We start from the raw sequence: 23,908 nt of genomic DNA, 5'->3' as shown, positions 1-23,908 counted from the left end.
GAACATAGTAGGTGCTCAGTAAATATTGGTGGCTTAGGATCGAGTGAATACATGCTGCAAAATGAGTAACTGGTGTCTTAGGGTCAAGCGGATATACGCGGGGTTTATCACAGAGGAGACTGAGGCTCAGAGAAGGGAAAGTCGCTTGCTCAGGCAGCCACGTGAAGGCTGCAGTCAGGTTCCAGCCCAGATTGCCGGTACTTTCCCTGAAGCCTCTGTCACTGCCTCATTCATCTCCTTTCCCGGCCACCCCCCTCGCCCAACACAGTGCCTGGCACAGACAGGACCTGATAAATGTGTATTTGTTGAAGGAATGAATGAATATGTGTGTCTGTTGGGGAGGGGAGGAAGGGGGGCCGGACCCAGCCCCCTCCTCCCTCGGGGAGCCCAGAGGACGGGGCCCCAGCCCCCTCCCCTTACAGGACCCAGGAGCCCAAGCCGCCCCCCCCCCCGCCCCCTGGGTCCCCTCGTCCACCATCTTCCGTCTTCCCAGCCAGTCTTTCCTCTCTCAGGCTCGGACGAAAAGCCGGGTTTCCGGGGGGAAGGCTTAGGCGGTGACACCGAGCCCAGCCTCCTCCACCCCCCACCACGCTCGGGGCCCTCCCTCCCCGCCACCACCGTCCGCGCTCGGCCGGCCGCGGGGAAGGAAGAAAGGAGCAAAGGAGGCGGAGGTAAGAACCGGGCGCCCAGTCATCAGGGCCGAGCCCCAGGCCCTGGGCTCAGAAATCTGCAAGGCCTCGACCCGCGGCCCCAGTTCTGCAGATCATGCCTGCGGGGAACCAAAGGCTGGGCCCAGCGGGGAGATCGGCCCCCCCGCCTTGGAGACCTAGGGCTCCCGACCCTCAGCAGCCTTCCTCGGGGGTCGGGGGGTGTGGTCCAGGGCCCTGGCCCTCAGCCTCCTCCTTGCTGGAGATTTCGAGCAGCTGGGCCCCCAGCCCCGTCCTCTCCCTTGTCTTTGGAGCTCAGCCCCCTCCCCCAGCCCTCTCCACCACTGGGACCCAGGAATCCATACCCACCACATACAGAAGTCTAGAGGCTGGACCCCAGTCATCTCCCAACACCCCACCCCCACCCCCAACCTCAGCACCCGGGATCTCGCCCCCTCCCTCCCTAGCCCCCTCCCTGCCCAAGAGTCTGAGCCCTCCTACTCCCGGCCTCTCCCAGACTCTGGCGACTGGGCACCCACACTCCATTTCCGGGGCCTCCCGATTTTGAATCCCACCCCCTCCACTCCGGCACCAAGGGCTGTTTCCCAGCCCCTCCCCATACGTTCCAGCGGGGCCCCTGGAGGAAAAGCAGTTCACTGACTTTGTCTGCCTCTGTCTCTTCTACTGTCTCTCTCTGTCTTGCTCTCCCTCCCTCCACCCTGCCATGGTTCCTCTGATCTCTGTGTTTGCACCATCTCTGCCTAAATCTCTTTGTTTTCTCTTCGTCTCTGTCTCTGCTGGGTGTCCCCATCTCTCTCTCCTGCTTTCTGCCTCTCACCATCCTTTCTGTTTCTCCTGGTCTCTGCCTCTCATCTCGGCCTTTTTCGTCTGTCTCTCCTTCCCTTGCCCGGCTAAATATCTGACCCTCACCCTCTCCGCCTCTCCCTGGCTCTCTGTCTCCTTGTCTCTCTCTGCACACCCCCCCACCCCCGCCAATCTCCATCTCTTCCCTATCTCTTTACAGGCATGGATCCACAGCCTCCTCCACCAGCCCAGGGCAGCCCACCTCACCGTGGCCGGGGCCGGGGTCGTGGCCGAGGCCGTGGTAGAGGCCGAGGCCGTGGCAGGGGGGGCGCTGGAGCTCCTCGGGCGCCCCTGCCCTGCCCCACTTGTGGCCGCCTCTTCCGCTTCCCTTACTACCTCTCCCGGCACCGGCTGAGCCACTCGGGCCTGCGGCCCCACGCCTGCCCCCTGTGCCCCAAGGCCTTCCGCCGGCCTGCCCACCTCTCGCGCCACCTGCGTGGCCACGGGCCGCAGCCCCCGCTGCGCTGCGCCGCCTGCCCCCGCACCTTCCCTGAGCCTGCCCAGCTCAGGCGCCACCTGGCCCAGGAGCACGCGGGCGGCGGGGTCGAGCTGGCCATCGAGAGGGCAGCCAAGGAGGCGGCCGGGTCCGGCTGGAGCCCGCAGGACAAGGGCGCCGAGCAGCCCACCTCTGCAGCAGCGGGCGCCGCGGAGGAGGAGGAGGCGGCGGCGGCGCGGCCCGAGACGTGGTCCGCGGGGGAGCCGGCCACGCTGGCGGCCGCCACGAGCGCGGAGCCCCGCGAGTCGGAGGAGGAGGAGGCCGAGGCCGGGGCGGCGGAGCTGAGGGCCGAGCTGGCGCTGGCGGCCGGACGGCAGGAGGAGAAGCAGGTCCTGCTCCAGGCCGACTGGACGCTGCTGTGCCTCCGCTGCCGGGAAGCTTTCGCCACCAAGGGCGAGCTCAAAGCGCACCCGTGCCTGCGCCCCGAGGGCGAACAGGAGGGCGAAGGGGGGCCCCCGCCCCGCCCCAAGCGCCACCAGTGCTCCATCTGCCTCAAGGCCTTCGCCAGGCCCTGGTCGCTGTCCCGCCACCGGCTGGTCCACTCCACCGACCGCCCCTTCGTGTGCACGGACTGCGGCCTGGCCTTCCGCCTCGCCTCCTACCTCCGCCAGCACCGTCGCGTCCACGGCGCGCTCAGCCTCCTGGCCCCGCTGCCCGCGGCGGGCAAGAAGGACGACAAGGTGTCGGGCGGACGGACCTCAGGGAAGGGGCCCGAGGGGGGCGAAGGGGCAGAGTGCGGGGGCGCCTCGGAGGGTGGAGAAGGCGGGCAGAACGGAGCGGATGCCGCCCCGGCCCGGCCCCCCGCCGGGGAGCCCCGATTCTGGTGCCCCGAGTGCGGCAAAGGTTTCCGGCGCCGGGCGCACTTGCGGCAGCACGGGGTGACCCACTCTGGGGCGCGGCCCTTCCAGTGCGTGCGCTGCCAGCGGGAGTTCAAGCGGCTGGCCGACCTGGCCCGCCACGCGCAGGTCCACGCGGGCGGCCCGGCCCCGCACCCGTGCCCGCACTGCTCGCGGCGCTTCTCGCGCGCCTACAGCCTCCTGCGCCACCAACGCTGCCACCGCGCTGAGCTGGAGAGGGCGGCCGCCGCGCAGCAGGCGCTCCAGGCCCAGGCGCCGCCGTCGCCTCCGCCGCCCCCGCCGCCCCCCGCTGGCCAGGAGGAGGAAGGGCTCCCGCTGCCCATCGCACACATCAAGGAGGAGCCGCCGTCCCCGGGGACCCCACCCCAGCCGCCGCCGGCACCCCCCGTCTTCCTCAGCGCCTCCTGTTTTGACAGCCAAGACCACTCAGCCTTCGAGATGGAGGAAGAAGAGATTGACAGCAAGGCTCACCTGCGCGGATTGGGGGGCCTGGCCTCCTGACCCGCACACCCATCCTCAGCCCCTCCGTTTGACCCCCCGGTTTGCAATATGGAGGAGGGAAGTTGAAGGCGAGAAACCTCCTCTGTGTACCCACCCCTCCCCTTCTAGCCCTCGACACTAAGGAGGGAGGAGGCTGGGCCGCCCCTCCCTCCCCATCGCCCACCCCCAGGCCACCCTGATGCTGGTTAGAAACTGCTCACCCCACTTCTGAAGGCAGGACGCTGATTCAGGAGGTGGAGGACACTGGCAAGAGGGATGGACACTGAGGGGGGGCCCCCGGCCTGGCTGTCCCCCGTTACACACACTGGACACCATCACCTCTTTGGAGCTGCCAGACCCTGGGGGGGGTCCCCAGTGAGCAAAGGTCTGTCCCTGTCCCTTTGTCTGTCTGTGAATAAATGTGAGTTCGTGGAACTGGAGAGAGTGGGGCTGTCTGTGGGAGTGAGGGCTGCCTGAGGGCGTCTGGGTGAGCAGGGATGTATCCACCAGGCTCGGAGCTTGGGTTCAGAGCGGGAAGGATGCAGATAAGCACATCAGGGACCATGGCGCTCTCAGCCAAGCAGGAAACTCACAAGAAACAGGAGTGGAGGAAGGCAAGCTGCCATCTGCCCTGGGCATCTTCAGGGATCCCTACGTGGAATCCCTGCTTGCGTTCATTCATCATTTACCAGGCGCAGTGCTAGGCCCCGAAGAAAGCCGCACCATGAGGAGCTGGAATTGTAGCTCTACACAGCTTAATACGGTTTAGCCACTAGCCCCTGGCGGCTGTTTCCACTTGAGAATAATATCAATACATTCACAATAAAATAATTAAAATGGAATAAGATTAAAAGTTCAGTTCCTTGGTCACACTGTTTCAAGTGCCCAGTATCCCCCTGTGGCTGGTGGCTATGCTGTTGGACAGCACAGATCTGGAACATTCCACATCGCAAAAAGTTCCACTGGACCTTGCTGCCCTACGTAATAAACCAATCTGCAACATAACATCAGGTATTGGTAAGGGCTCCCGAGAAAACTACAGGGCACTGTGAAGAGGGTGCCCGTGGGGAGGGCAGGGCCTCTGGGGAGATGACATCTGACCTTCTGACCTGACAAAGAACCAGGCGGAGGGGCGGGAAGAGCAGGGGCAAAGGCCGTGTGTGAGGTGGTTGGGCGCAACATGTTTGAGAAACCGCAAGGAATTGGTGGTGGGTTGGGGAGCGTCATTTTCTACATATCCTCCAGGTGTGTGTGTGTGTGTGTGTGTGTGTGTGTGTGTGTGTGTGTGTGTGTGTGTGTTTAACCCATTTGTTTAGGTCCTAGTAGTGGTGGGGTTGGGGTGGGGGGGAAGGATGTCTCCAAGCCAGTCCTCCTCAAACGCCTTCTCTTTCCTCCCGTTGACGTCCTGCCTTCCCCACCTCTCCCTTGCTCTATGCAGGTAATGACACTAACTACTTAGGTATCTTGACACCTGTAAGGCCAGGCCGGAGAGGGGTGACATCATGCTTGTTTTCCAGGGCAACAAACCGAGTCTTCGAGGCTCAGGAGGGAAGTTTGCTTCCCTGGTGTGATGAAACACAGGCAGAGGGAGGGCGGGAGGGAAGCTGGAAAGAGGGCCGCTGAGAGTCAGGGAGGGGAGATAATGACCACCCAGAGCTTTGCAGAATTCCCTCTGTCCAAGAGGTAACGAGACACATCTTAGCCGAGCCCTTGGAACGGTGCCTGGCACGTACGAAGCACTCAACACGTGCTAGCCTGTTTGATCAGCCCTGTGTTCACTATCACCCAGTGCTGGATGCTGGGGGCAAAGACCAGCTGAGCACCTGCCCTCATGGAGCTTACAGACCAGTGGGGAAGACGGATGAGAATCAAATATTGGCACAAATAAATTAGGGTTTCCAAATGAGCCAAGTTCTCCAATGCACTAGCTCCTACAAGAATCTGTAACTTAACCTTGGGTGTTGGGGAGAAGGGGGGCTGGGCTATGCTTTCCTCACAGGCCAGCCACCTCCCCCCGCCCGCCCAGGAACCTTCAGTGGCTCCCTATTACCACATCCCAATGTGGGCCAGAAAACTTTTCAGCACAATCTCATGGACAAAACTCATTGAGGGAGGTGTTTATACAGCCCCGTTTATAAAAGGGGCAAACTGAGGATTAAAGCTAAGAAGGCACTTGTCTTACTTCTGTGATCACTAATATGAATTGAGTCCTTCATATTAAAGGGTTACTTTGGGGAATTCCCTGGCGGTCCAGTGGTTAGGACTCCGCACTCTCACTGCCAAGGTCCCAGGTTTGATCTCTGATCTCTGGTCGGGGAACTAAGATCCCACAAACCGGGCAGCGCAGCCAGAAAAAAAAGGGTTACTTTGTGGAAAGAGCTGAAGACAATGGTTGGCACCTGGGAGGAGGTCTTTGCTGTTGTTGCTTTGTTATTATTATTCTCCCAGGTTGCTATAAATATGATCTCAGGGAATCCTAGTTCTTGATGGGAAACATCCTCACCATTTTCCAGAGGTGGAAACAGCACTCAGAGCGGAAGTCTCTTGTCCAAAATCCCATACCTAGGAACTGGTGGACACTGGATTTGAACCTAGGCTGGACCAGCTCCATGCCCTGAACCCTACATCAGGCCCATATGACCTTCACAATCAGCTCCCAGCCACACAACCCACCTTTCCAGCTCCCCCCGCACACACACACACATCCTGGTCTCCAAGCCCCAAGGCACACCCCGCCACTACAGGTTTGCCCACCACCTTCCCCCACCCCATACACTTCCTCAACCTTGACATGCCACATCCGAAGAGAAACATTCCTAGAAAAAAATACAGAACTTATGGCAAGAAAAGGGCCTTAGACATGGAGCCCAGTTCTCCCATTTTGCAGATAAGAAAACTGAGGCCCACGTACGTGGGACAGACACAGGAAATGGTAAAATAACCAAGTAATTCGTATTATTATGAAGCAATAGTAGTGGTGTTCTTGAATCTAACTCTATTGCTTGTCTTTCCCTGTGGTGAGCATCTTACGTGGACGATCTCAACACACTTGTTAATAATAATACAAAACACATTTCTTGAGTATTTACCCTACATCTCTTTCTGAGGGGATTTACGTGGATTAGCTCACTTAATCTTCACAATGGCATCATTAGATAGTATGGGCTCTGTTTTTTTCTTCTTAAGCAGCTTTGTTGAGGTATCATTTACATTCCACAGAATTCACTCATTTTAAGTGTACCATTCAATAATTTTTAGTAAATTCACAGGATTGTGCAACTATCACCACAATCCAATTTTAGAACATTTCCATCACCCCAGTAAGATCTCCTGTGCTCATTAATCGTCACGTCCCATTTCCACCTGCAGTTCCAGGCAGCCACTAAAGTACTTTCTGTCTCTACAGATTTGCCTTTTCTGGACACTTCATAGACATGGATCATACAATATGTGGCCTTTTGTATCTGGCCTCTTTCACTTAATGTCTTCAAGGTCCATCCATGTTGTAAATTGTAACAGCACGTTATTACTTTTACGGCTGAATAATATTCCATTATATGGACAGACCACATTTTTTTTTTATCAGTTCATCGTTGATGGGGGTTTGGGCTGTATCTACCCTTTGGCTGTTATAAATAGTGCTGCTATGAACATGTGTGTACAAGTCTTCCTGTAGACGTATGCTTCTGTTTCTCTTGGGCAGATTCCCAGGAGCGGAATTGCTAGAGTGTGTGGGAAGTTTACGATGAACTTTTTTTTTTTTTTTTTAAACCAATTCTCTTTGTTTCCTTTGGATTTTTTTTTTTTGGAGTGAAGGATGGAAGAAATTTTTTTTTAATTTATTTTATTTATTGCTGTGTTGGGTCTTCGTTTCTCTGTGAGGGCTTTCTCTAATTGCGGCAAGTGGGGGCCACTCTTCATCGCGGTGCACAGGCCTCTCACTATCGTGGCCTCTCTTGTTGCAGAGCACAGGCTCCAGACGTGCAGGCTCAGTAATTGTGGCTCACGGGCCTAGTTGCTCGGCGGCATGTGGGATCTTCCCAGACCAGGGCTCGAACCCGTGTCCCCTGCATTGGCAGGCAGATTCTCAACCACTGTGCCACGAGGGAAGCCCCCACGATGAACTTTTTAAGAAACTGCTAGACTATTTTCCACTTACCATCCCACCAGCAATGCATGAGGGCTTCCCAAGGGGGCTCCATTTTCCTGAAAAGGAAACTCAAGTACAGAGATGTGAAATGACTTGCCCAAGGTCACACAGCTAGTAAGTAGCAGATCTGGATATGACCCTGGGCATTGTGGTCCCAAAGCCTGTGCTCTTCTTTTTTTTTTAATTTTCCAGTTCTTTTTTTATTGAGGTAAAACATAACATAAAATTTACCTTTTTTAACCATTTATGTGTACAGTTCAGTGGCATTAAGGACACTCCTATTGTCCTGTAACCATTACCATCCTCCATCTCCAGAACATTTTCACCATCCCCAACTGAAACTCTGTCCCCATTAAACAATAGTAACTCTCTGTTCCCCCTCCATCCGGCCCCCGGCAACCACCCTTCTACTTTCTGTCCCTATGAATATGACTACTCCAGGTATGCAAAGAAAAACTCTTCCGTTTTTCTTCTCTACTCTCCTACAACACTACTCATGGAATACTTCACCTCTGACACTTCCGGTCACCAAATGTGTGTGTGACATTTGGTCACACATCAAGCAATTCTGCAGCAAAGCTGGGTGTCTACAGTTCGGTTCAGTTCTGAAACTGTCTACCTGCGGATGATGTCAGATCCCACAGATGAAGGGGTCAGTCCCGCAAGACGGTATCTTCCCTCCCCAATCTCAGACACCAATCAAAGTCTGGGTTGTTACCCATGCCAAAGCCTGTGCTCTTAACCCCTTATACAAGGATTCACCCTAACCTTGTTCACTCATCATTCATTCATTCATTCATTCAGCAACGTGTGCTTACAGGTAGGAGAAACATCAGTGGACAAGCAAACAAGGTTACATTCTGGTAAGAGATGCAGACAAACAAATATACTTAGGACATCAATTCAGCAAATACTTACCGAACTCCCACTCCGGGCTGGGCACCGTCCTAGGTGTTGATCACCCACCGGCTAATGAAACAGACACAAATCCCTCCCCACGTGGGGCATCCATCCTGGTGGGAGGAGACAGACGTGAAAACGCAGTGAGCGAGTAAGTGATGAAGGACAAGGAGGGGGTGGGGTGGGAACTGCAGGCCTGTCCAAACAGGAGCCGAAGGGGGCAGCCTCGCAGGTAACTGGGGACATGTCCCAGGGGAGGTGCACAGTGGATGCACAGGTCCTGAGGTGGGAATGTGACCAGCGTGTTCAGGGGGCAGAGAGGCCAGCCTGAGTGGAGGGGGGGGATGCGGGTCCAGATCCAGTAGCAACTCGCAAAGACTCTGGTTTCTTCTCCAAATGAAATGCAGACAGAGGGACTTCCCTGGTGGTCCAGTGGTTAAGACTTCGCCTTCCAATGCAGGGGGTGCAAGTTCAATCCCTGGTCGGGGAGCTAAGATCCCACATGTCACACGGCCAAATAAACCAAAACGTAAAACAGAAGCAATATTGTAACAGATTCAATAAAGACTTTTAAAAAAAAGTGTCCACACCAAAAAAAATCTTAAAAAAAAAAAAAAAAAAGGAAAAAAATGCAGACAGAGCCCCAAAGGGATTCATCAAGAGGCTGGCATAATTTGACTTCCCATTTCCCTTTTTTTTTTTTTTAAATACTTATTTATTTATTTATTGGGTTGTGCCAGGTCTTCGTTGTGGCATGCAAACTCTTTTTTAAATTTTTTAAATTTTAAATTTTTATTTTTGGCTGTGTTGGGTCTCAGTTGCTGCGCGTGGGCTTTCTCTAGTTGCATGGAGTGGGGGTTACTCTTCGTTGCAGTGTGCGGGCTTCTCATTGCAGTGGCTTCTCTCGTTGCAGAGCACGGGCTCTAGGCGCGTGGGCTTCAGTAGTTGTGGCTCATGGGCTCTAGAGCGCAGGCTCAGTAGTTGTGGCGCACGGGCTTAGTTGCTCCGCGGCATGTGGGATCTTCCCGGACCAGGGATCTAATCCATGTCCCCTGCATTGGCAGGCGGATTCTTAACCACTGTGCCACAAGGGAAGTCCTCCATCTTTTTAAAAATAAATAAATTTTACTATCTAGAGCCGTTTTAGGTTCACAGAGAAACTGAGTGGAAATACAGACGGTCCCCATCCATTTATCCTTTAAAAATTCATTTCAAAGCAATTTGCAAACATTAGACCACGTCACCCCTAAATACTTCAGCATGCATAACATAACAAGATATCAAATATTTATTGAACCTTCTTGTCCTTGATAAAATTTAAATTCCGTGAAATGCATGCATGTTACCTTACCATCTGATGAATTCTGAGATACAGAACACCTGAGTAGCACAAATTCCTCTCCTGATTTAACAGATTCCCTCTGGCTTCCGTTTGGAGGACAGATTGGTGGAGAGTGGGAGCAGAGGTCCTCTTATGCCTGCCTGGCTTTCTCCTTAAACAACCTTTTTCTTTTAGAATCGTTTTTAGATTTACAGAGAAGTTGCTACGATGGTCAGAGCCGTCCTGTGTGCCCCTGACCCAGGTTCCCCAAATGTTATTGTGTCCCTACCATCCCAAACCAAGAAACCAATACTGGCAGATGCAACCCTTTCCTCAGATTTTACTCGTCGTCCCTAATAGCTTTCTGTCCCAGGATCCCACCCAGGACACCACCGTGGCCTTACTTCTTGCCTCCTGAATCTCCACTGGTCTGTGGTCACCTTTCAGGCTTGTCTTGGTCGTTCATGACCCTGGCCGTTTTGAGGCATCCCTGGAAGAAAGGCCACGCCCACGTGCCCAGCGCTCCCGGGCTGCGCGTTGCCCACGTGACTATCACTGGAGACATTAACCTGCCTCACCTGGTGGTTTCCACGCTGTGCAGTGGCGCCTTCCCTGTTCCAGACTCTACTCTTCCTAAGCAAGTCGCTGAGCAGCGGCCCACGCGGAGGGGAGGGGAAGAAAGCTGCACCTTCTGGAGGGGAAGTATCCAGATACACTTCTGGCGAATTCTGTCCCTTCTCCTTACCCTGTTTATTTATTTATTCAATCATTTGTTTGTTTTGTGTGTGTGTGGTCTTTTTTGTTTTGGCCACGCCACGCATCTTGCGGGACCTTAGTTCCCCAACCAGGGATGGAACCTGTCTCCCGTGCAGTGGAAGCTTGGAGTCCTAACCACTGGACCGCCAGGGAATTCCCAATCATTTATTTGCATCCGTATGGATTCACAGACGTTTCTTTTATACTGTGGGTGATAGTCAACTACAACCTTATCTCAGATAAATAGTCTATATTATAGTCCAATGTCACATTATGTATTTCATTGAAGCCCACCTGGGTTTGGATGCCAGGTGCCATCATAGTGAAACAAGCACAGGGAGCTCAATATCTTGTAATAACCGATAAGGGAGAAGAATCTGAAAAAGAATAGATATGTATGTGTGTGTGTGTGTGTGTGTGTGTGTGTGTGTAACTGAAGCACTTTGTTGTACACCTGAAACTAACACAGCATTGTAAATCAACTATACGTCAGTAAAAAAATAAAATCAAAACTAAAAAGAGAGAGAGAGAGAGAAGCAGTGCTGAGCAACAAGCAGGAGCTTCTGGCCAGCGTGTGATGGGAGATGTGACTTCAGCCGGGTGACCAAGGAGGGCTTTTGAGGCGGAGGAGTTGAAGACTTGGTCCAGAGGAGCTGGGGACCCGAGCACGCGAGGGGCTCTGAGGCGCCAAGGGGGCGGCCACCTGCCCGCGGTCATCCAGCCAGGCAGAGCTACACCCACCTTTCCCAGGCACCAGCCCCACAGCAGTTTCTTCCCCCTGTTCCCGGCCCCCTGGGCGGGCGGTTTGGAATTCAGCCTCCGAGGCCAAGTCCCCACGCCTCCACAGCCCCTTATCTTGCCACGCCCGGCACTGTGCCTGGCACCGACCCGCGCTCCATAAATATTTGCTGCCACTTACCCAGCTGCGCTAGCCCCAGCTGCCCTCCTTTGCCCTCCTCCTGAATCAGCTCTTTCGTCTCGAGGAGGGAGCGGGGTGTTGGTGGACCCCACTGTGGAATCAGGGACGTGACCCACCCAAGGTCACCGGGAGAGGGAGGGCCAGAGAGAGAGAGAGAGAGCGCGCGAGAGCTGGGCGGCCTCCAGATTTCTAATAATGGGATAAGTGTAGCTACTATTTATTATCTTGCCCCTTCGCTGGTGTCAGGCACTTCACACGTATTTTCTGGTTTCATCTCCTCAACAACTCTGCTGGTTCCTAGCACAGACTAGCTATCTCACCTTGTGGCCTGGGACGGGTGAGCCTCTTTGCCTGGGATGACCCCCTCACCCCTCCTCCAGGAGGTCCACCCTACATCCCATGTTTCTCTAGCGATCCCCTGTCATAGGCCCAGGTAAGATGGCCCCAAGATCCCTGCTCCCTGGGTGAATACACACCTCTTCCCAATTATTCAGTCAGACGCTGATTTAGGTGCTGCTGTGAAGGGACAGTGCAGCTGGGACTAAGGTTCCACATCTCAGATAGGAACTGGGTCTTCTGTGGGCCTGCCTCATCAGGTGACCCTCCAAAAGAGATGGGGCTCTTCCTGGAAAAAGAGACTCAAAGCATGAGGGGCGTTCAACAGGAGGGAGATTCTCCGTTGCTGGCTTTGAAGGTGGAGGGGATCCCACGACAAGGAATGCAGACAGCCTCTGAAAACAGAGCGGATTCTGCCCACAGCCAGCAAGGAGGCGGGAACCTCCTTGTCTACCCCAAGCAGAGAACCCAGTCAAGCCAGCCTAAGCTCCTGACTCACAACTGTGAGCTAATAGCAGGTGCTGTGTTTGCATTCAGTCTTCGTTGCTGCACGTGGGCTTTCTCTAGTTGCGGCGAGCGGGGGCTACTCTTCGTTGCAGTGCGCAGGCTTCTCATTGCAGTGGCTTCTCTTGTTGCAGAGCACGGGCTCTAGGCGCGTGGGCTTCAGTAGTTGCAGCACGCGGGCTCAGTAGTGGTGGCTCGCGGGCTTAGTTGCTCCACGACGTGTGGGATCTTCCTGGACCAGGGCTCGAACCCGTGTCCCCTGCATTGGCAGGCCGATTCTTAACCACCGCACCACCCGGGAAGCCCTGCGGGTGCTGTTTTAAGCTGCTACATTTGTGCTAATTTGTTACCAGCACAGAAAACAAATGCAATCTCTCTGTTTTGTTTCCTTCAGGGCACTCACTGCCAAAGTGAGTTGGTTTCTTTGATTACTTAATTGCTTCAAGGCTATCCATCTGTATTTGGTTTGCTAGGGCTGCCATAACAAAGTACCACGAACCAGGTGGCTTACAACAACAGAAACGTACTGTCTCACAGCTCTGGAGGCGGGAAGTCCAAGATCATGTGCGGGCAGGGCCGTGCTCCCTCGGAGACCTGCACGGGGAACTGCCTTGCCTCCTTCTGGCTTCTGGTGGTTGACCAACAATCCTTGACTTCCTTGGCTTGTAGACGCATCACTTTGGTCGCCACCTTCCTCGTCACATCGTGTTCTTCCATGCGTTGCTGTCTTCGCTTGGCCGTCTTACTGAAAGGGCACCAGCAGTAATGGATTCGGGCCCATCTTCTCCAGTACAACCGCCCCTTAACTAATTACACCTGCAATGACCCTGTTTCCAAATAAGGTCGTGTTCTGAGGTGTCGGGGGTTAGGGCTTCAACCCATAGACCATCCCTACCTACATGTGTCACCTGCCAGGGTGCAAACTGTGGCTGGGTTTTCCCGCTGGGTTCCTAGAGCCTAGAGCACAGCCTGGCACACAGTAGGTGCTTGACTTTTTGTTGTTCTTGTTAACTCGTCTGATGAATTCTTTCTCTGAGCCTCTTTGCATGTCTTTCGAGTGGGGATAGAGATACACAGCAAATAATTGTCCAACACATGAATGAGGGGAGGAGTATAACATGCCTCACCCGTACTTGACAGAGGGAGAAACTGAGGCTCGGAAACATGAAGCGAGTTGCTCAAGGTCAGTGCCGCTGCCACGCCGGCAGCCTGGCCAGGAGGGACCTGGGAGCCCTAACACATGTCCCGCACTCCTCCCACCTCTGACCGACAACCTGCTGACTCCTTCCAGTGGCTGAACCCAAGGAGAAGCCAGATGCAGCCCAGGTAACACAGTCAGCAGGGATGACCTGGACCGAGAGGAGAGAGATGGACAAACGGAAGGCCACCAGCACCGGGTGTTCGCCCAGAAGGGGAGTCCTCACGCTTGGGAATGTCTTCCATCTCGCTCCCCGGAAGGACACACCAGTCTACACACACCCCCAGCACTGCCTAAGGGCCCCCATTTCCCCACTTCCTGATTTCTGCCTATCCACCTGGTGTCAAGTGGAACCTCCCCTCAGTGCCGTTCCGTGCTGGGGACTGTGGAAGGGTTCTGCCCTAGATGCAGGTAGGAAGGGAATATTGCACCCAGAAGATATAAAAGCAAGAATAAAACCCATTAAAGGTGTGGTCCGCTTTTCACTTTTACCACACACAGGCGATTGCAAACAAGGTCAGTGGTAAAACAAGGTCAGTGCTTCCCTTCAGAATATCTTTTGTTGGTCTAAGTTCTGAGCATTTGCTGCAAATGTTACCATGGCGTTTTAAATACATATATTTAGGGCTTCCCTGGTGGCGCAGTGGTTGGGAATCCGCCTGCCAATGCAGGGGACGCCGGTTCGAGCCCTGGTCCGGGAAGATCCCACATGCTGCGGAGCAACGAAGCCCATGTGCCACAACTACTGAGCCTAAGCTCTAGACCCCGTGAGCTACAACTACTGAGGCCACGAGCCACAACTACTGAAGCCGGCGCACCTAGAGCCCATGCTCCACAACAAGAGAAGCCACCGCGATGAGAAGCCCATGCACCGCAACGAAGAGTAGCCCCCTCTCAGCGCAACTAGAGAAAGCCCACACACAGCAACGAAAACCTAATGCAGCCAAAAATTAAAAAAAAATAAATACATATATTTAAATACACACATATACATATATATACATTTCAAATGTAACAAATCCAGAAAAGGATGATAAATTATTTGTTATATATGGGAGAGTTTCTTACAAAACTTAACATCATCTTACCATATGATCCAGCAATCGTGCTCCTTGGTATCCACTCAAATAAGTCAAAAACTCACGTACACAAAAACCGGCACATGGATGTTTATAGCAGCTTTATGTATAACTGCCCAAAGCTGGAAGCAACCAAGGTGTCTGTCAGGAGATGAATGGATAAATAAACTGTGCTACATCCAGACAATGGAAGATTACTCAGTGATAAAAAGAAATGAGGGGACTTCCCTGGTGGCACAGTGGTTAAGAATCCGCCTGCCAATGCAGGGGACACGGGTTCGAGCCCTGGTCGGGGAAGATCCCACATGCCGCGGAGCAACTAAGCCCGTGCGCCACAACTACTGAGCCTGCGCTCTAGAGCTCGTGAGTCACAACTACTGAGCCCGCGTGCCACAACTACTGAGCCCGCGTGCCACGAGCCCATGCTCCGCAACAAGAGAAGCCACTGCAATGAGAAGCCCGCACACCTCAATCAAGAGCAGCCCCCGCTCGCCACAACTACAGAAAGCCTGCGCGCAGCACCGAAGACCCAATGCAGCCAAAAATAAATAAATTAATTAATTTTAAAAAAAAAAGAAATGAGCTATCAAGTCATGAAAAGACATGGAGGAACCTTGAATGCATACGACTAAGTGAAAGAAGCCAATCTAAAAAGGCTACGTGCTGTATGATTCCAACTATACGATACTCTGGAAAACAGAAAACTATGGAGACTGTAAAAAGATCAGGGGTTGCCAGGAGATGGCAGGGGAGGTATGAAGATTTGGAGCACAGAGGATTTTTAGGGCAGCAAAAAATACTCTGTATGATACTGTAGTGGTGGATACATGTCATGATACATTTGTCCAAACCCATAGAATGTACACCACCAGGAGTGAGCCCTAATGTCAACTATGGGCTTTGGGTGATAATGAGGTGTCAATATAGGTTCATTGATTGTAACAAAGGTACCACTGGTGGGGATGTTGGTAACAAGGAGGCTATGATGGGTGGGGTCAGGGGGTGTATCTCTGTACCTTCCACTCAATTTTTTTTTTAAGATTTATTTTTTTTAATTTATTTATTTTATTTATTTTTGGCTGCATCGGGTCTTAGTGGCAGCACGCGGGAACTTCGTTGAGGCGCATGGGGTCTTCATGGCAACGCGCCAGCTTCTCTCTAGTTGTGGCGTGCGGGTTTTCTCTTCTCTAGTTGTGGCACGCAGGCTCCAGGGCATGTGGGCTCTGTAGCTGTGGTGCATGGGTTCCAGAAAAGGTGGGCTCTGTAGTTTGCAGCACACGGGCTCTCTAGTTGAGGCGCCCAAGCTCAGTAGTTGTGGCGTGCAGGCTTTGTTGCCCTGTGGCATGTGGGATCTTAGTTCCCTGACCAGGGATCGAACCCACGTCCCCTGCCTTGGAAGGCGATTCTTTACCACTGGACCACCAGGGAAGTCCCCTTCCACTCAATTTTGTTGTCAGCCTAAAAGCTCTGAAAAATAAGTTTATTAATTAAAAAAAGAAAGAAAAAACACAAATCCAGAAGGATGCTGATGGTTCTTCCATGATAATGACTGAAAATCATTCTGTTACTTACAGGAGGGGAGGGTGTTAAAATGATCTGGGTGTCCAGTACGTCAGGTCGCTGGGGCCTCTGATTAGAATGTGTGCTCTGCCGGGACGGGGATTTTTTTATAGCTTTATTGAGATATAATTCCCATACTCCACAACATGCCCATTTAAAATGTACAACTTGGGGGCTCTTGGTGCCGTCACAGAGTTGTGTGACCATCAGCACGATCACTTTGAGAACATTTCCATCACCCCGAAAAGAAGCACCGCACCCCTTAGGCATCTCACCACCGCCCCGCCAGTGACCCAACCCCTGGGCCACCACTCATCCCCTCCCCGTCTCTGAGATTTGTCTCTGAGGGTGGCAGTTGTTCCCTTGGCTCTCTGATGTGTCCCCAGAACCTGCAACCCTGTTGGATACACCCTAGCGGGCAGGTGCCCCATAGTTAAATTTAACTAATCCGGTTTTTCTTTTCTTTTCTTTTCCTTTTTCTTTTTTTTTAGCCACCCTGCCTGGCTTGTGGGATCTTAGTTCCCCGACCAGGATCAAACCCCGGGCCCACGGCAGCTGAAAGCACGAGTCTTAACCACTGGACCGCCAGGGAAGTCCCGTAACTCATCTGTTTTTGTCTGGGTCCCAGTCACGACCGGCTTCTGCTCAGAAGCCTCTTTCTCCTCCACCCGTTGCCCCATCAGGACCTTTCGGAGTTACCTCCGTTAGAGCAGGTAACACCCTGCTTCATACTTGCCTGCATCCCTGTCCTCGACACCCTCCACACTCCCCCCAGATTCCTCCCGCGAGGACAGAACCTATCTGCTCCTGTTTGCGTCACCTCAGGCCCCAGGAAACGCGTGTTGCATTTGAATGGAAACAAGAACAGTCAGCACCCTCGACACACACACACGTGTCCCCAGCTCCTGGCCCGCAGACACACAGCCCAGCAGACAGGCCCAGAGTGTGAAGCGCGGAGCCCAACTGTCCCCGTGTGAGCCCCGACTCCGCCGTTGACCCCCAGCGGGACACTGGGCAGGAGATTGAATCTCGGCGAGCCTCCCTTTCCTCAACTATAAAACGGAGCTAATAATAGGACCTACCTCTCCCCGCTGCAGCGAGGATTAGCACAGGGGCCGGTAATACGCAGAGTTCAGTAAGTACTAGCTATAATTATCACTAAGCACGCGGGATTTATGAAGTCATGACACACGGCCTTCACTCGGCCATCCGTCAACCTCCTCACCTCATGCACATTTCCCGAGGAGAGGGAGAGAGAATCCAGGGTGTCTCCAGGAACCGTGAGTCCCTCCTTGTGACTGGGGTGTTCGGTGAGATGGGGAGGAGCGGCAGATAAGGTGGGGCCGGTGCCAGCTGCGGGAGAGCTCAGAGGCCAGGCTGGGCAGCTTGGATTCCTTCCCAAAGGTGACGAACGAGGAGCCAGGGGGTGCAACTGAGAAGCTGAGGGACAAAGGATATCTCAGTGTTAGGAAGATGCCTTCGGGGGGGTGATGGGGGCTCACTCTAGGGGGAGAGACTGGAGTCGGGCAGGAAGCGGGGGTGAGGGTCCACATGGGAGAGGATGCAGCCAGGCCCCTGGCCTGCAGCCCAGTGGACATGGAGAATGCCCTGATTCTGAGCCCACTGTCTCTAGATTTCTAGAGAGGTCTGGCAGGGACTGTAAACCTGGATGTCGTCTGCTAAATCCTGTGTTTCCATTTTTACAAAAGTGAAAGAGAAACAAGGTGAAAGTAATTTTGATAAAATGTTTTAGTTCACTCAATACAGCATATTCTTTTCATTGGCATCACTCAATATAGTTTATTCTCCTTATTCACGGTAGTGATGGTCTATAACGGCATAGTGAACACTGAATAATTGATCCTGAGCCACTGCCCCGGGGGGAAATACGGGGTTAGTTGCCTACCAGACTTTGGTCACAATTTTGTTGTTGTTGTTGTTAATTGATTTATACATAACCTTGTTTTATGTGTATTTCTGCTTAAAGGCACCTTATCTAATGCATATTGTTGACTCACTGACATTAAACTCACAGCCAACAGTGTTGTAACTCATGCCCAAAGGAAGCTTATCTAAAATGCATTTTCTCCATAAGCCCCATCCCAGTCCTTTGACGCTTAGGACACTAGACAGCACTTGGGCTTTATGTTTGGGGAGGCGTTTGAAAATGTAAAATCACCAAGAAATAGCGCAATACTGCAAAAAGGACACTCGTTTACAGGATGCAAGTTTGTTCAACCTTAGCTGGGAACACGTGTCAGAGACTCCCGTTGTTGGCTGCTCTGTGCATGCCCGCGAAAGCGCTGTGCTCTAGATTCAGGGGTCACAGGAGCATTTTTAGTGGGTAGGCAAATTTGCAAATATGGAATCCGCCGATGATGAGCTCGACTGTATATCCAAAACATTATCATGTCATCATGTAATTAATATAAATATCATCAACGGGTAGTTTACATTCTCTCTTCCGTGCTACGTCTTTGAAATCCGGGGTCTATTTTGTACTCACAGTACATCTCAGTTTGGACAAGCCATGTTTCAAGTGTCAAAGAGCCCTACACCGCTAGTGGCTTTCGTATCAGACAGTGCAAGTCTCTATAGCTTTCTTCAGACTCTCCAAGAGACCTGTGGACGCAAAAATAAAAATAAAAAGGCGTGAAAGAATGCTCAACATCGTTAATCATTAGAGAAATGCAAATCAAAACTACAATGAGATATCATCTCACACCGGTCAGAATGGCCATCATCAAAAAATCTAGAAACAATAAATGCTGGAGAGGGTGTGGAGGAAAGGGAACACTCTTGCACTGTTGGTGGGAATGTAAATTGATACAGCCACTATGGAGAACAGTATGGAGGTTCCTTAAAAAACTGAAAATAGAACTACCATACGACCCAGCAATCCCACTACTGGGCATATACCCTGAGAAAACCATAATTCAGAAAGAGTCATGTACCAAAATGTTCATTGCAGCTCTCTTTACAATAGCCAGGACATGGAAGCAACCTAAGTGTCCATCATCGGATGAATGGATAAAGAAGATGTGGCACATATATACAATGGAATATTACTCAGCCATAAAAAGAAACGAAATTGAGTTATTTGTAGTGAGGTGGATGGACCTAGAGACTGTCATACAGAGTGAAGTAAGTCAGAAAGAGAAAAACAAATACAGTATGCTAACACATATATATGGAATCTAAGGAAAAAAAGGTCATGAAGAACCTAGTGGCAAGACGGGAATAAAGACACAGACCTACTAGAGAATGGACTTGGGGATACGGGGAGGGGGAAGGGTAAGATGTGACAGGGTGAGAGAGTGGCATGGACATATATACACTACCGAACGTAAAATAGCTAGCTAGTGGGAAGCAACCGCATAGCACAGGGAGATCAGCTCGGTGCTTTGTGACCACCTAGAGGGGTGGGATAGGGAGGGTGGGAGGGAGACGCAAGAGGGAGGAGATATGGGGATATATGTATATGTATAACTGATTCACTTTGTTATAAAGCAGAAACTAACACACCATTGTAAAGCAATTATACTCCAATAAAGATGTTAAAAAAAAATAAAAAGGCGATGTCAGATACAGCCACCTTGGAGAGCTATGTGGCAATATCTAAGAATTTAGCTGCGCAGTTTTCTTTCGACCCAGGAATTCCACTTTGAGGCCAGTGCCCCATGAAGTGTACCACTCAGCACAAGGCAACACGTATCAGAATATTCTTTGCAGCCCTGCTTGCAAGAGCACTATAGTGGAGAAAAATAAAATGTCCATGCTCGGAAGAATGCATCCATAAAATACAATATGTCCATACACTAGACTACTCAACATCTTTGCAAAAGAAAGAGCCTGAGCTCCGTGTAACAACACGGATGAAACTCACAAACACAAAAGCAAGCGGAAGGTCAGAGACGTGATGCTATTTATACAACATTTAAAAACAGGCAAGGCGATACTCTATGGCAGTTACGGATTCATACATGTGTGGCAAAAGTATTTTTTTGTAAACATGAAAAACGACAAACACCTCCTTAAGGATGGTGGTTACTTCTGGGAGGGAAGGGAAGGATTTGGAGAAGGGTAAGTACACAGAGGGTTCCAGTTATATTTGAAAAGTTATATTTCTTCAGCTGGACAGTTGTGGACATGGAGGTGCTTATTATGGTTATTTGGGATATTTGTGTGTGTGTGTGCCTGAAATATTCTTTTGCACGAGGAACCATAGCAAGGGTTTGTACTGCTGTGTTGACCTGGTCAGACAGGCAGACAGTGAGGGGTCATATGTGGCCTGCGTGTGCCTTGAAAAATACTAGAGCCACTCTGACAGGTAGATGGTGAGGATTCCGTGAGATTCCTGCACGGGTGAATAAAGCCCCCAGCACAGTATCTGGCCTGTTGTAACTGCCATCAGCGTATTTGTTGAGAGCAATCATATCACTAAACAATTGCTCTGTTCTAGGTGCTATGTCTAGTGTTTTCATCCATTATTTTGTTTAACAGTATTTATTCAGTGTCTGTAGGAGCAAAGCCCCCTGCCCGGGTGCAATAGAGAGAAAACAGCATGATTCTCGTGAGCATAGTGGGGAGGGCATCCCAGTCTTCACGACGCACCCCGATAACTGCTAATGGCCAAGATTTGCCCTACTAGTTTGTAATCTTATTCTTTCCGGACAAGACACATCTATTTAATGTTACAGGTTTTTTTTTTTTCTTTTTCTTTTTATCTCTTTTTTTGGCCCAAGGATATGGGGGTGGGCAGGTGAGTAATCAACTGTGCAACATTTTTTCTTTTTTTTGGGGGGGGGGGGGCATGGCATGCCCTGTGGCCTGTGGGATCCTAGGTCCCCGACCAGGGATTGAACCCGGGCCCTCGGCGGTGAAAGCGCTGAGTCCTAACCACTGGACCACCAGGGAATTCCCCAACTGCACAACATTTGAAATGCAGTTAATACTTGATGTGATCTTTCAGTAAATATTTTATTTGGAAAAATGTATAAAGTATATAAATAATATATAAGATATATACCAGACATCATATATATGATAGTCCATAGTATATATAATTATATATATATATAATATATATATATTATATATATATAATGTATATTGCATTTGTGATTGTATCAGGTACAATCATTATGTATTGTCAGTCTATAATATGTTACAAACTTTAAATGTTTCTTTGACAATAATGCTCTGGGTACGACCGGCAATTGTTCCCATTTCATGAGGAGGAAACTGAGGCACGGAGGCAGCTGGACACTTGGCTGGGGGGACAGAGGCAGGAGACGGTCACAGGAGGAGTCCCTGGGAGCTGGAGAGCAGCAGACACAGGGGCGTGGCGAGGCAGGAGGCCCAGAGCCCAGCTTTAACAGGGGTGTGTGCACCCCGGGGCCTGGGCTGGGCCTCCCCCCGCACCATCACACCTGCCTCTCGCGGTCACTCTGGGTGACCCCACGTGGCAGTGTGGCTAAATGGGGAGGTGCAAAGCTCCCCAGATCATCAGTGAACCTGCGGGGGAGCTGGGGAGGGCCGGAGGCCTGCAGCGGCCCCTCTCACCCTCCCGCTGGGGGACCCAGGTGGCCAGCTTTGCAGCCTGACCTTTCGGCTCCAGCCCAGCAGCTGCCCTGCAGGCCCTGCAGCCCCCCAGGGGAGGGACTCAGCTCTAGCCTGAGTGGGGTGGGGGCGTGGTAGAGGGCAGCCTGGGGTCCCCGGACCCTGGCAAATCCTGGCTCTGCCTCTCTCTGGCTGCTGACCAATGCCTCTGTTTCTCCAGGGCTCAGTTTCCCCATCAGTAAATTGGAAGCCATCATCCTACTCATCCAAGCCTTGTCGGGAGGACTCCACAAAGTCTTGAATGAATTTTAAAAAGTTAAAAAATAAAGAGCCAGGGCATGACACCTTATAAGCATTGAATGAAGGGTCATCATTGCATTATTTAATTTTAGTTTTAGTTTTTGAATAGGTAACATGCTGTGGGGGAAATTCAAATAATACAAAAGGCAGAGTGATCAAAAGTTCCCCCACGGGCTTCCCTGGTAGCACAGTGGTTAAGAATCCACCCACCAATGCAGGGGACATGGGTTTGAGCCCTGGTCCAGGAAGATCCCACATGCCGCGGAGCAACTAAGCCCGTGCGCCACAGCTACTGAGCCGGCGCTCTGGAGCTTGCGAGCCACACTACTGAGCCTGCGCTCTACAGCCCAGGAGCCACAACTACTGAGCCCACGTGCCACAACTACTGAAGCCCGCGCACCTAGAGCCCGAGCTCCGCAACAAGAGAAGCCACCGCAATGAGCAGCCCGCACACCGCAACGAAGAGTAGCCCCCGCTTGCTGCAACTAGAGAAAGCCTGCGTGCAGCAACAAAGACCCAATGCAGCTAAAAATAAATAAATAAATAAATTTATTAAAAAAAAAAAAAGAATCACTATGCTGTATACCTGAAACTAACACAATATTGTAAGTCAACTATACTTCAAAATAAAAAAAAAAAAGTTCCTCCAAAGTCACATGTTGACATTGATTACTGACTCAACTAAAGCAGCAATAGAAAATTGGGAAAATTGGGGGATGAAGAATACAGACTGAGCATTAGCTTATTTTAAGGAATTACCGTTAGTGCCGTTCGATGTGATTGATAAAAGTTTTGCAGTTGAGCTGGAAATTTTCCTTCCTTTGATGGAAACGTAAACCTGAGCATTGGGGCAGAATTTATCATGATGTCTGTAGTTTAGTCACTTTTAGCTTTTCATGAGGGAAAATTTCTAGCAGAACCAAAAGTAAAGAGTAAAGGAACTGTTTGTGCTCAGTAACACAGTGCTGTTGACACAACATCCCCACCCTCACTTGGGCCATGTTTTTCCTGCCCTGGAGTATTTGAAACCAAACACCAGGCAGTGTATCATTTTGCCCCAGATGATTTCCATAGACTGCAATTTACTTTAAAATACTCCATCCCCACAAAAGAAAAGAGAAAGAGAGTATGGCAAAAAGTAACGTTTGTGCAGTCTGGTCAATGGAGCAGAGGGTGTTCCCTGTGGCTTTCCTTTTCCACTGTTCTGCGCTTGCAACTTTCCACAAGCCTCGAAAAGTCAAAGAACAAAGGAAGTTCCGCCTCTGCACCGCACCACCCCCCCCCCAGCCCTGCCCAGGTTCCCAGGGCCAATACAGAAGCCAGTTTCCTGGGGATCCTTCCAGAGGCCCAGAGACCTTTCTAGCTGCATCTTTATTAATAGCAGGTTGTAGTAGTAGTTGAAACCTGATGGGGCAGGCATCCGGGCTGAGTCACACAGGCCTGTCCTGGGTCACCCCACACCTCCTCCCCTCTGACCTCACGTAATGCGATGGCCACTCGGAACCTCAGTTTCCTGCTCTGTAAACTGGGGATAAATCCCCACCCTTTTGGGAGGCTGGGAGGATGCAGTATAAAGGCCCCAGCGCAGAGCTGGCCTCAGAGCCTTGCCGAGTACACGAAAGAAGACTTTTCCCCAGAGTCTCTCTCAGCTATTAAGAGTTCCGGGGTCTGATGGGGGACGGCTGGGGGTGGGGACTCTTGGTATTAGGGGGCTCTGGGAGTGGTCTCCCTGGTCCCCAGAGGCCCACGGAGGCAGGTGGGTGCACAGAGCCCTGGGTCTCCCATCCCAGGTAAGGTGTACGAAGGGGCTGGGCTCCCCTTTGTCTGCTGCCCTCAGGCCCAGCCCCTGGGGGTTCATAATATGTTTTGTCCCCTCTGTCCTGGGACCAGAGCCCAGAGTCCAAGCTGGTCTAAGTTTGGAAGGGGGAGGGAGGGGTGGGAGGGGACAGGATGTCTCCGAGCTGTCACACACACCCCTG

At 51.8% G+C, this 23,908-nt stretch overlaps 1 protein-coding gene across 1 annotated transcript; it reads left to right on the top strand.

Annotated features, from left to right (window-relative positions):
* Positions 1-592: 592 nt before the first annotated feature.
* ZNF579 (zinc finger protein 579) lies at positions 593-3,779 on the top strand. Its single transcript, XM_068527949.1, has 2 exons — positions 593-671; positions 1,672-3,779. The coding sequence occupies exon 2, from the start codon at positions 1,674-1,676 to the stop codon at positions 3,363-3,365; it is 1,692 nt and encodes a 563-aa protein (XP_068384050.1). The 5' UTR covers positions 593-671; positions 1,672-1,673; the 3' UTR covers positions 3,366-3,779.
* The last annotated feature ends 20,129 nt before the right edge of the window (positions 3,780-23,908 follow it).

Source organism: Eschrichtius robustus, chromosome 19, assembly GCF_028021215.1.
Source record: "Eschrichtius robustus isolate mEscRob2 chromosome 19, mEscRob2.pri, whole genome shotgun sequence".
Lineage (NCBI taxonomy): Eukaryota > Metazoa > Chordata > Mammalia > Artiodactyla > Eschrichtiidae > Eschrichtius > Eschrichtius robustus.
This window is presented reverse-complemented; position numbering and strand designations above follow the sequence as displayed.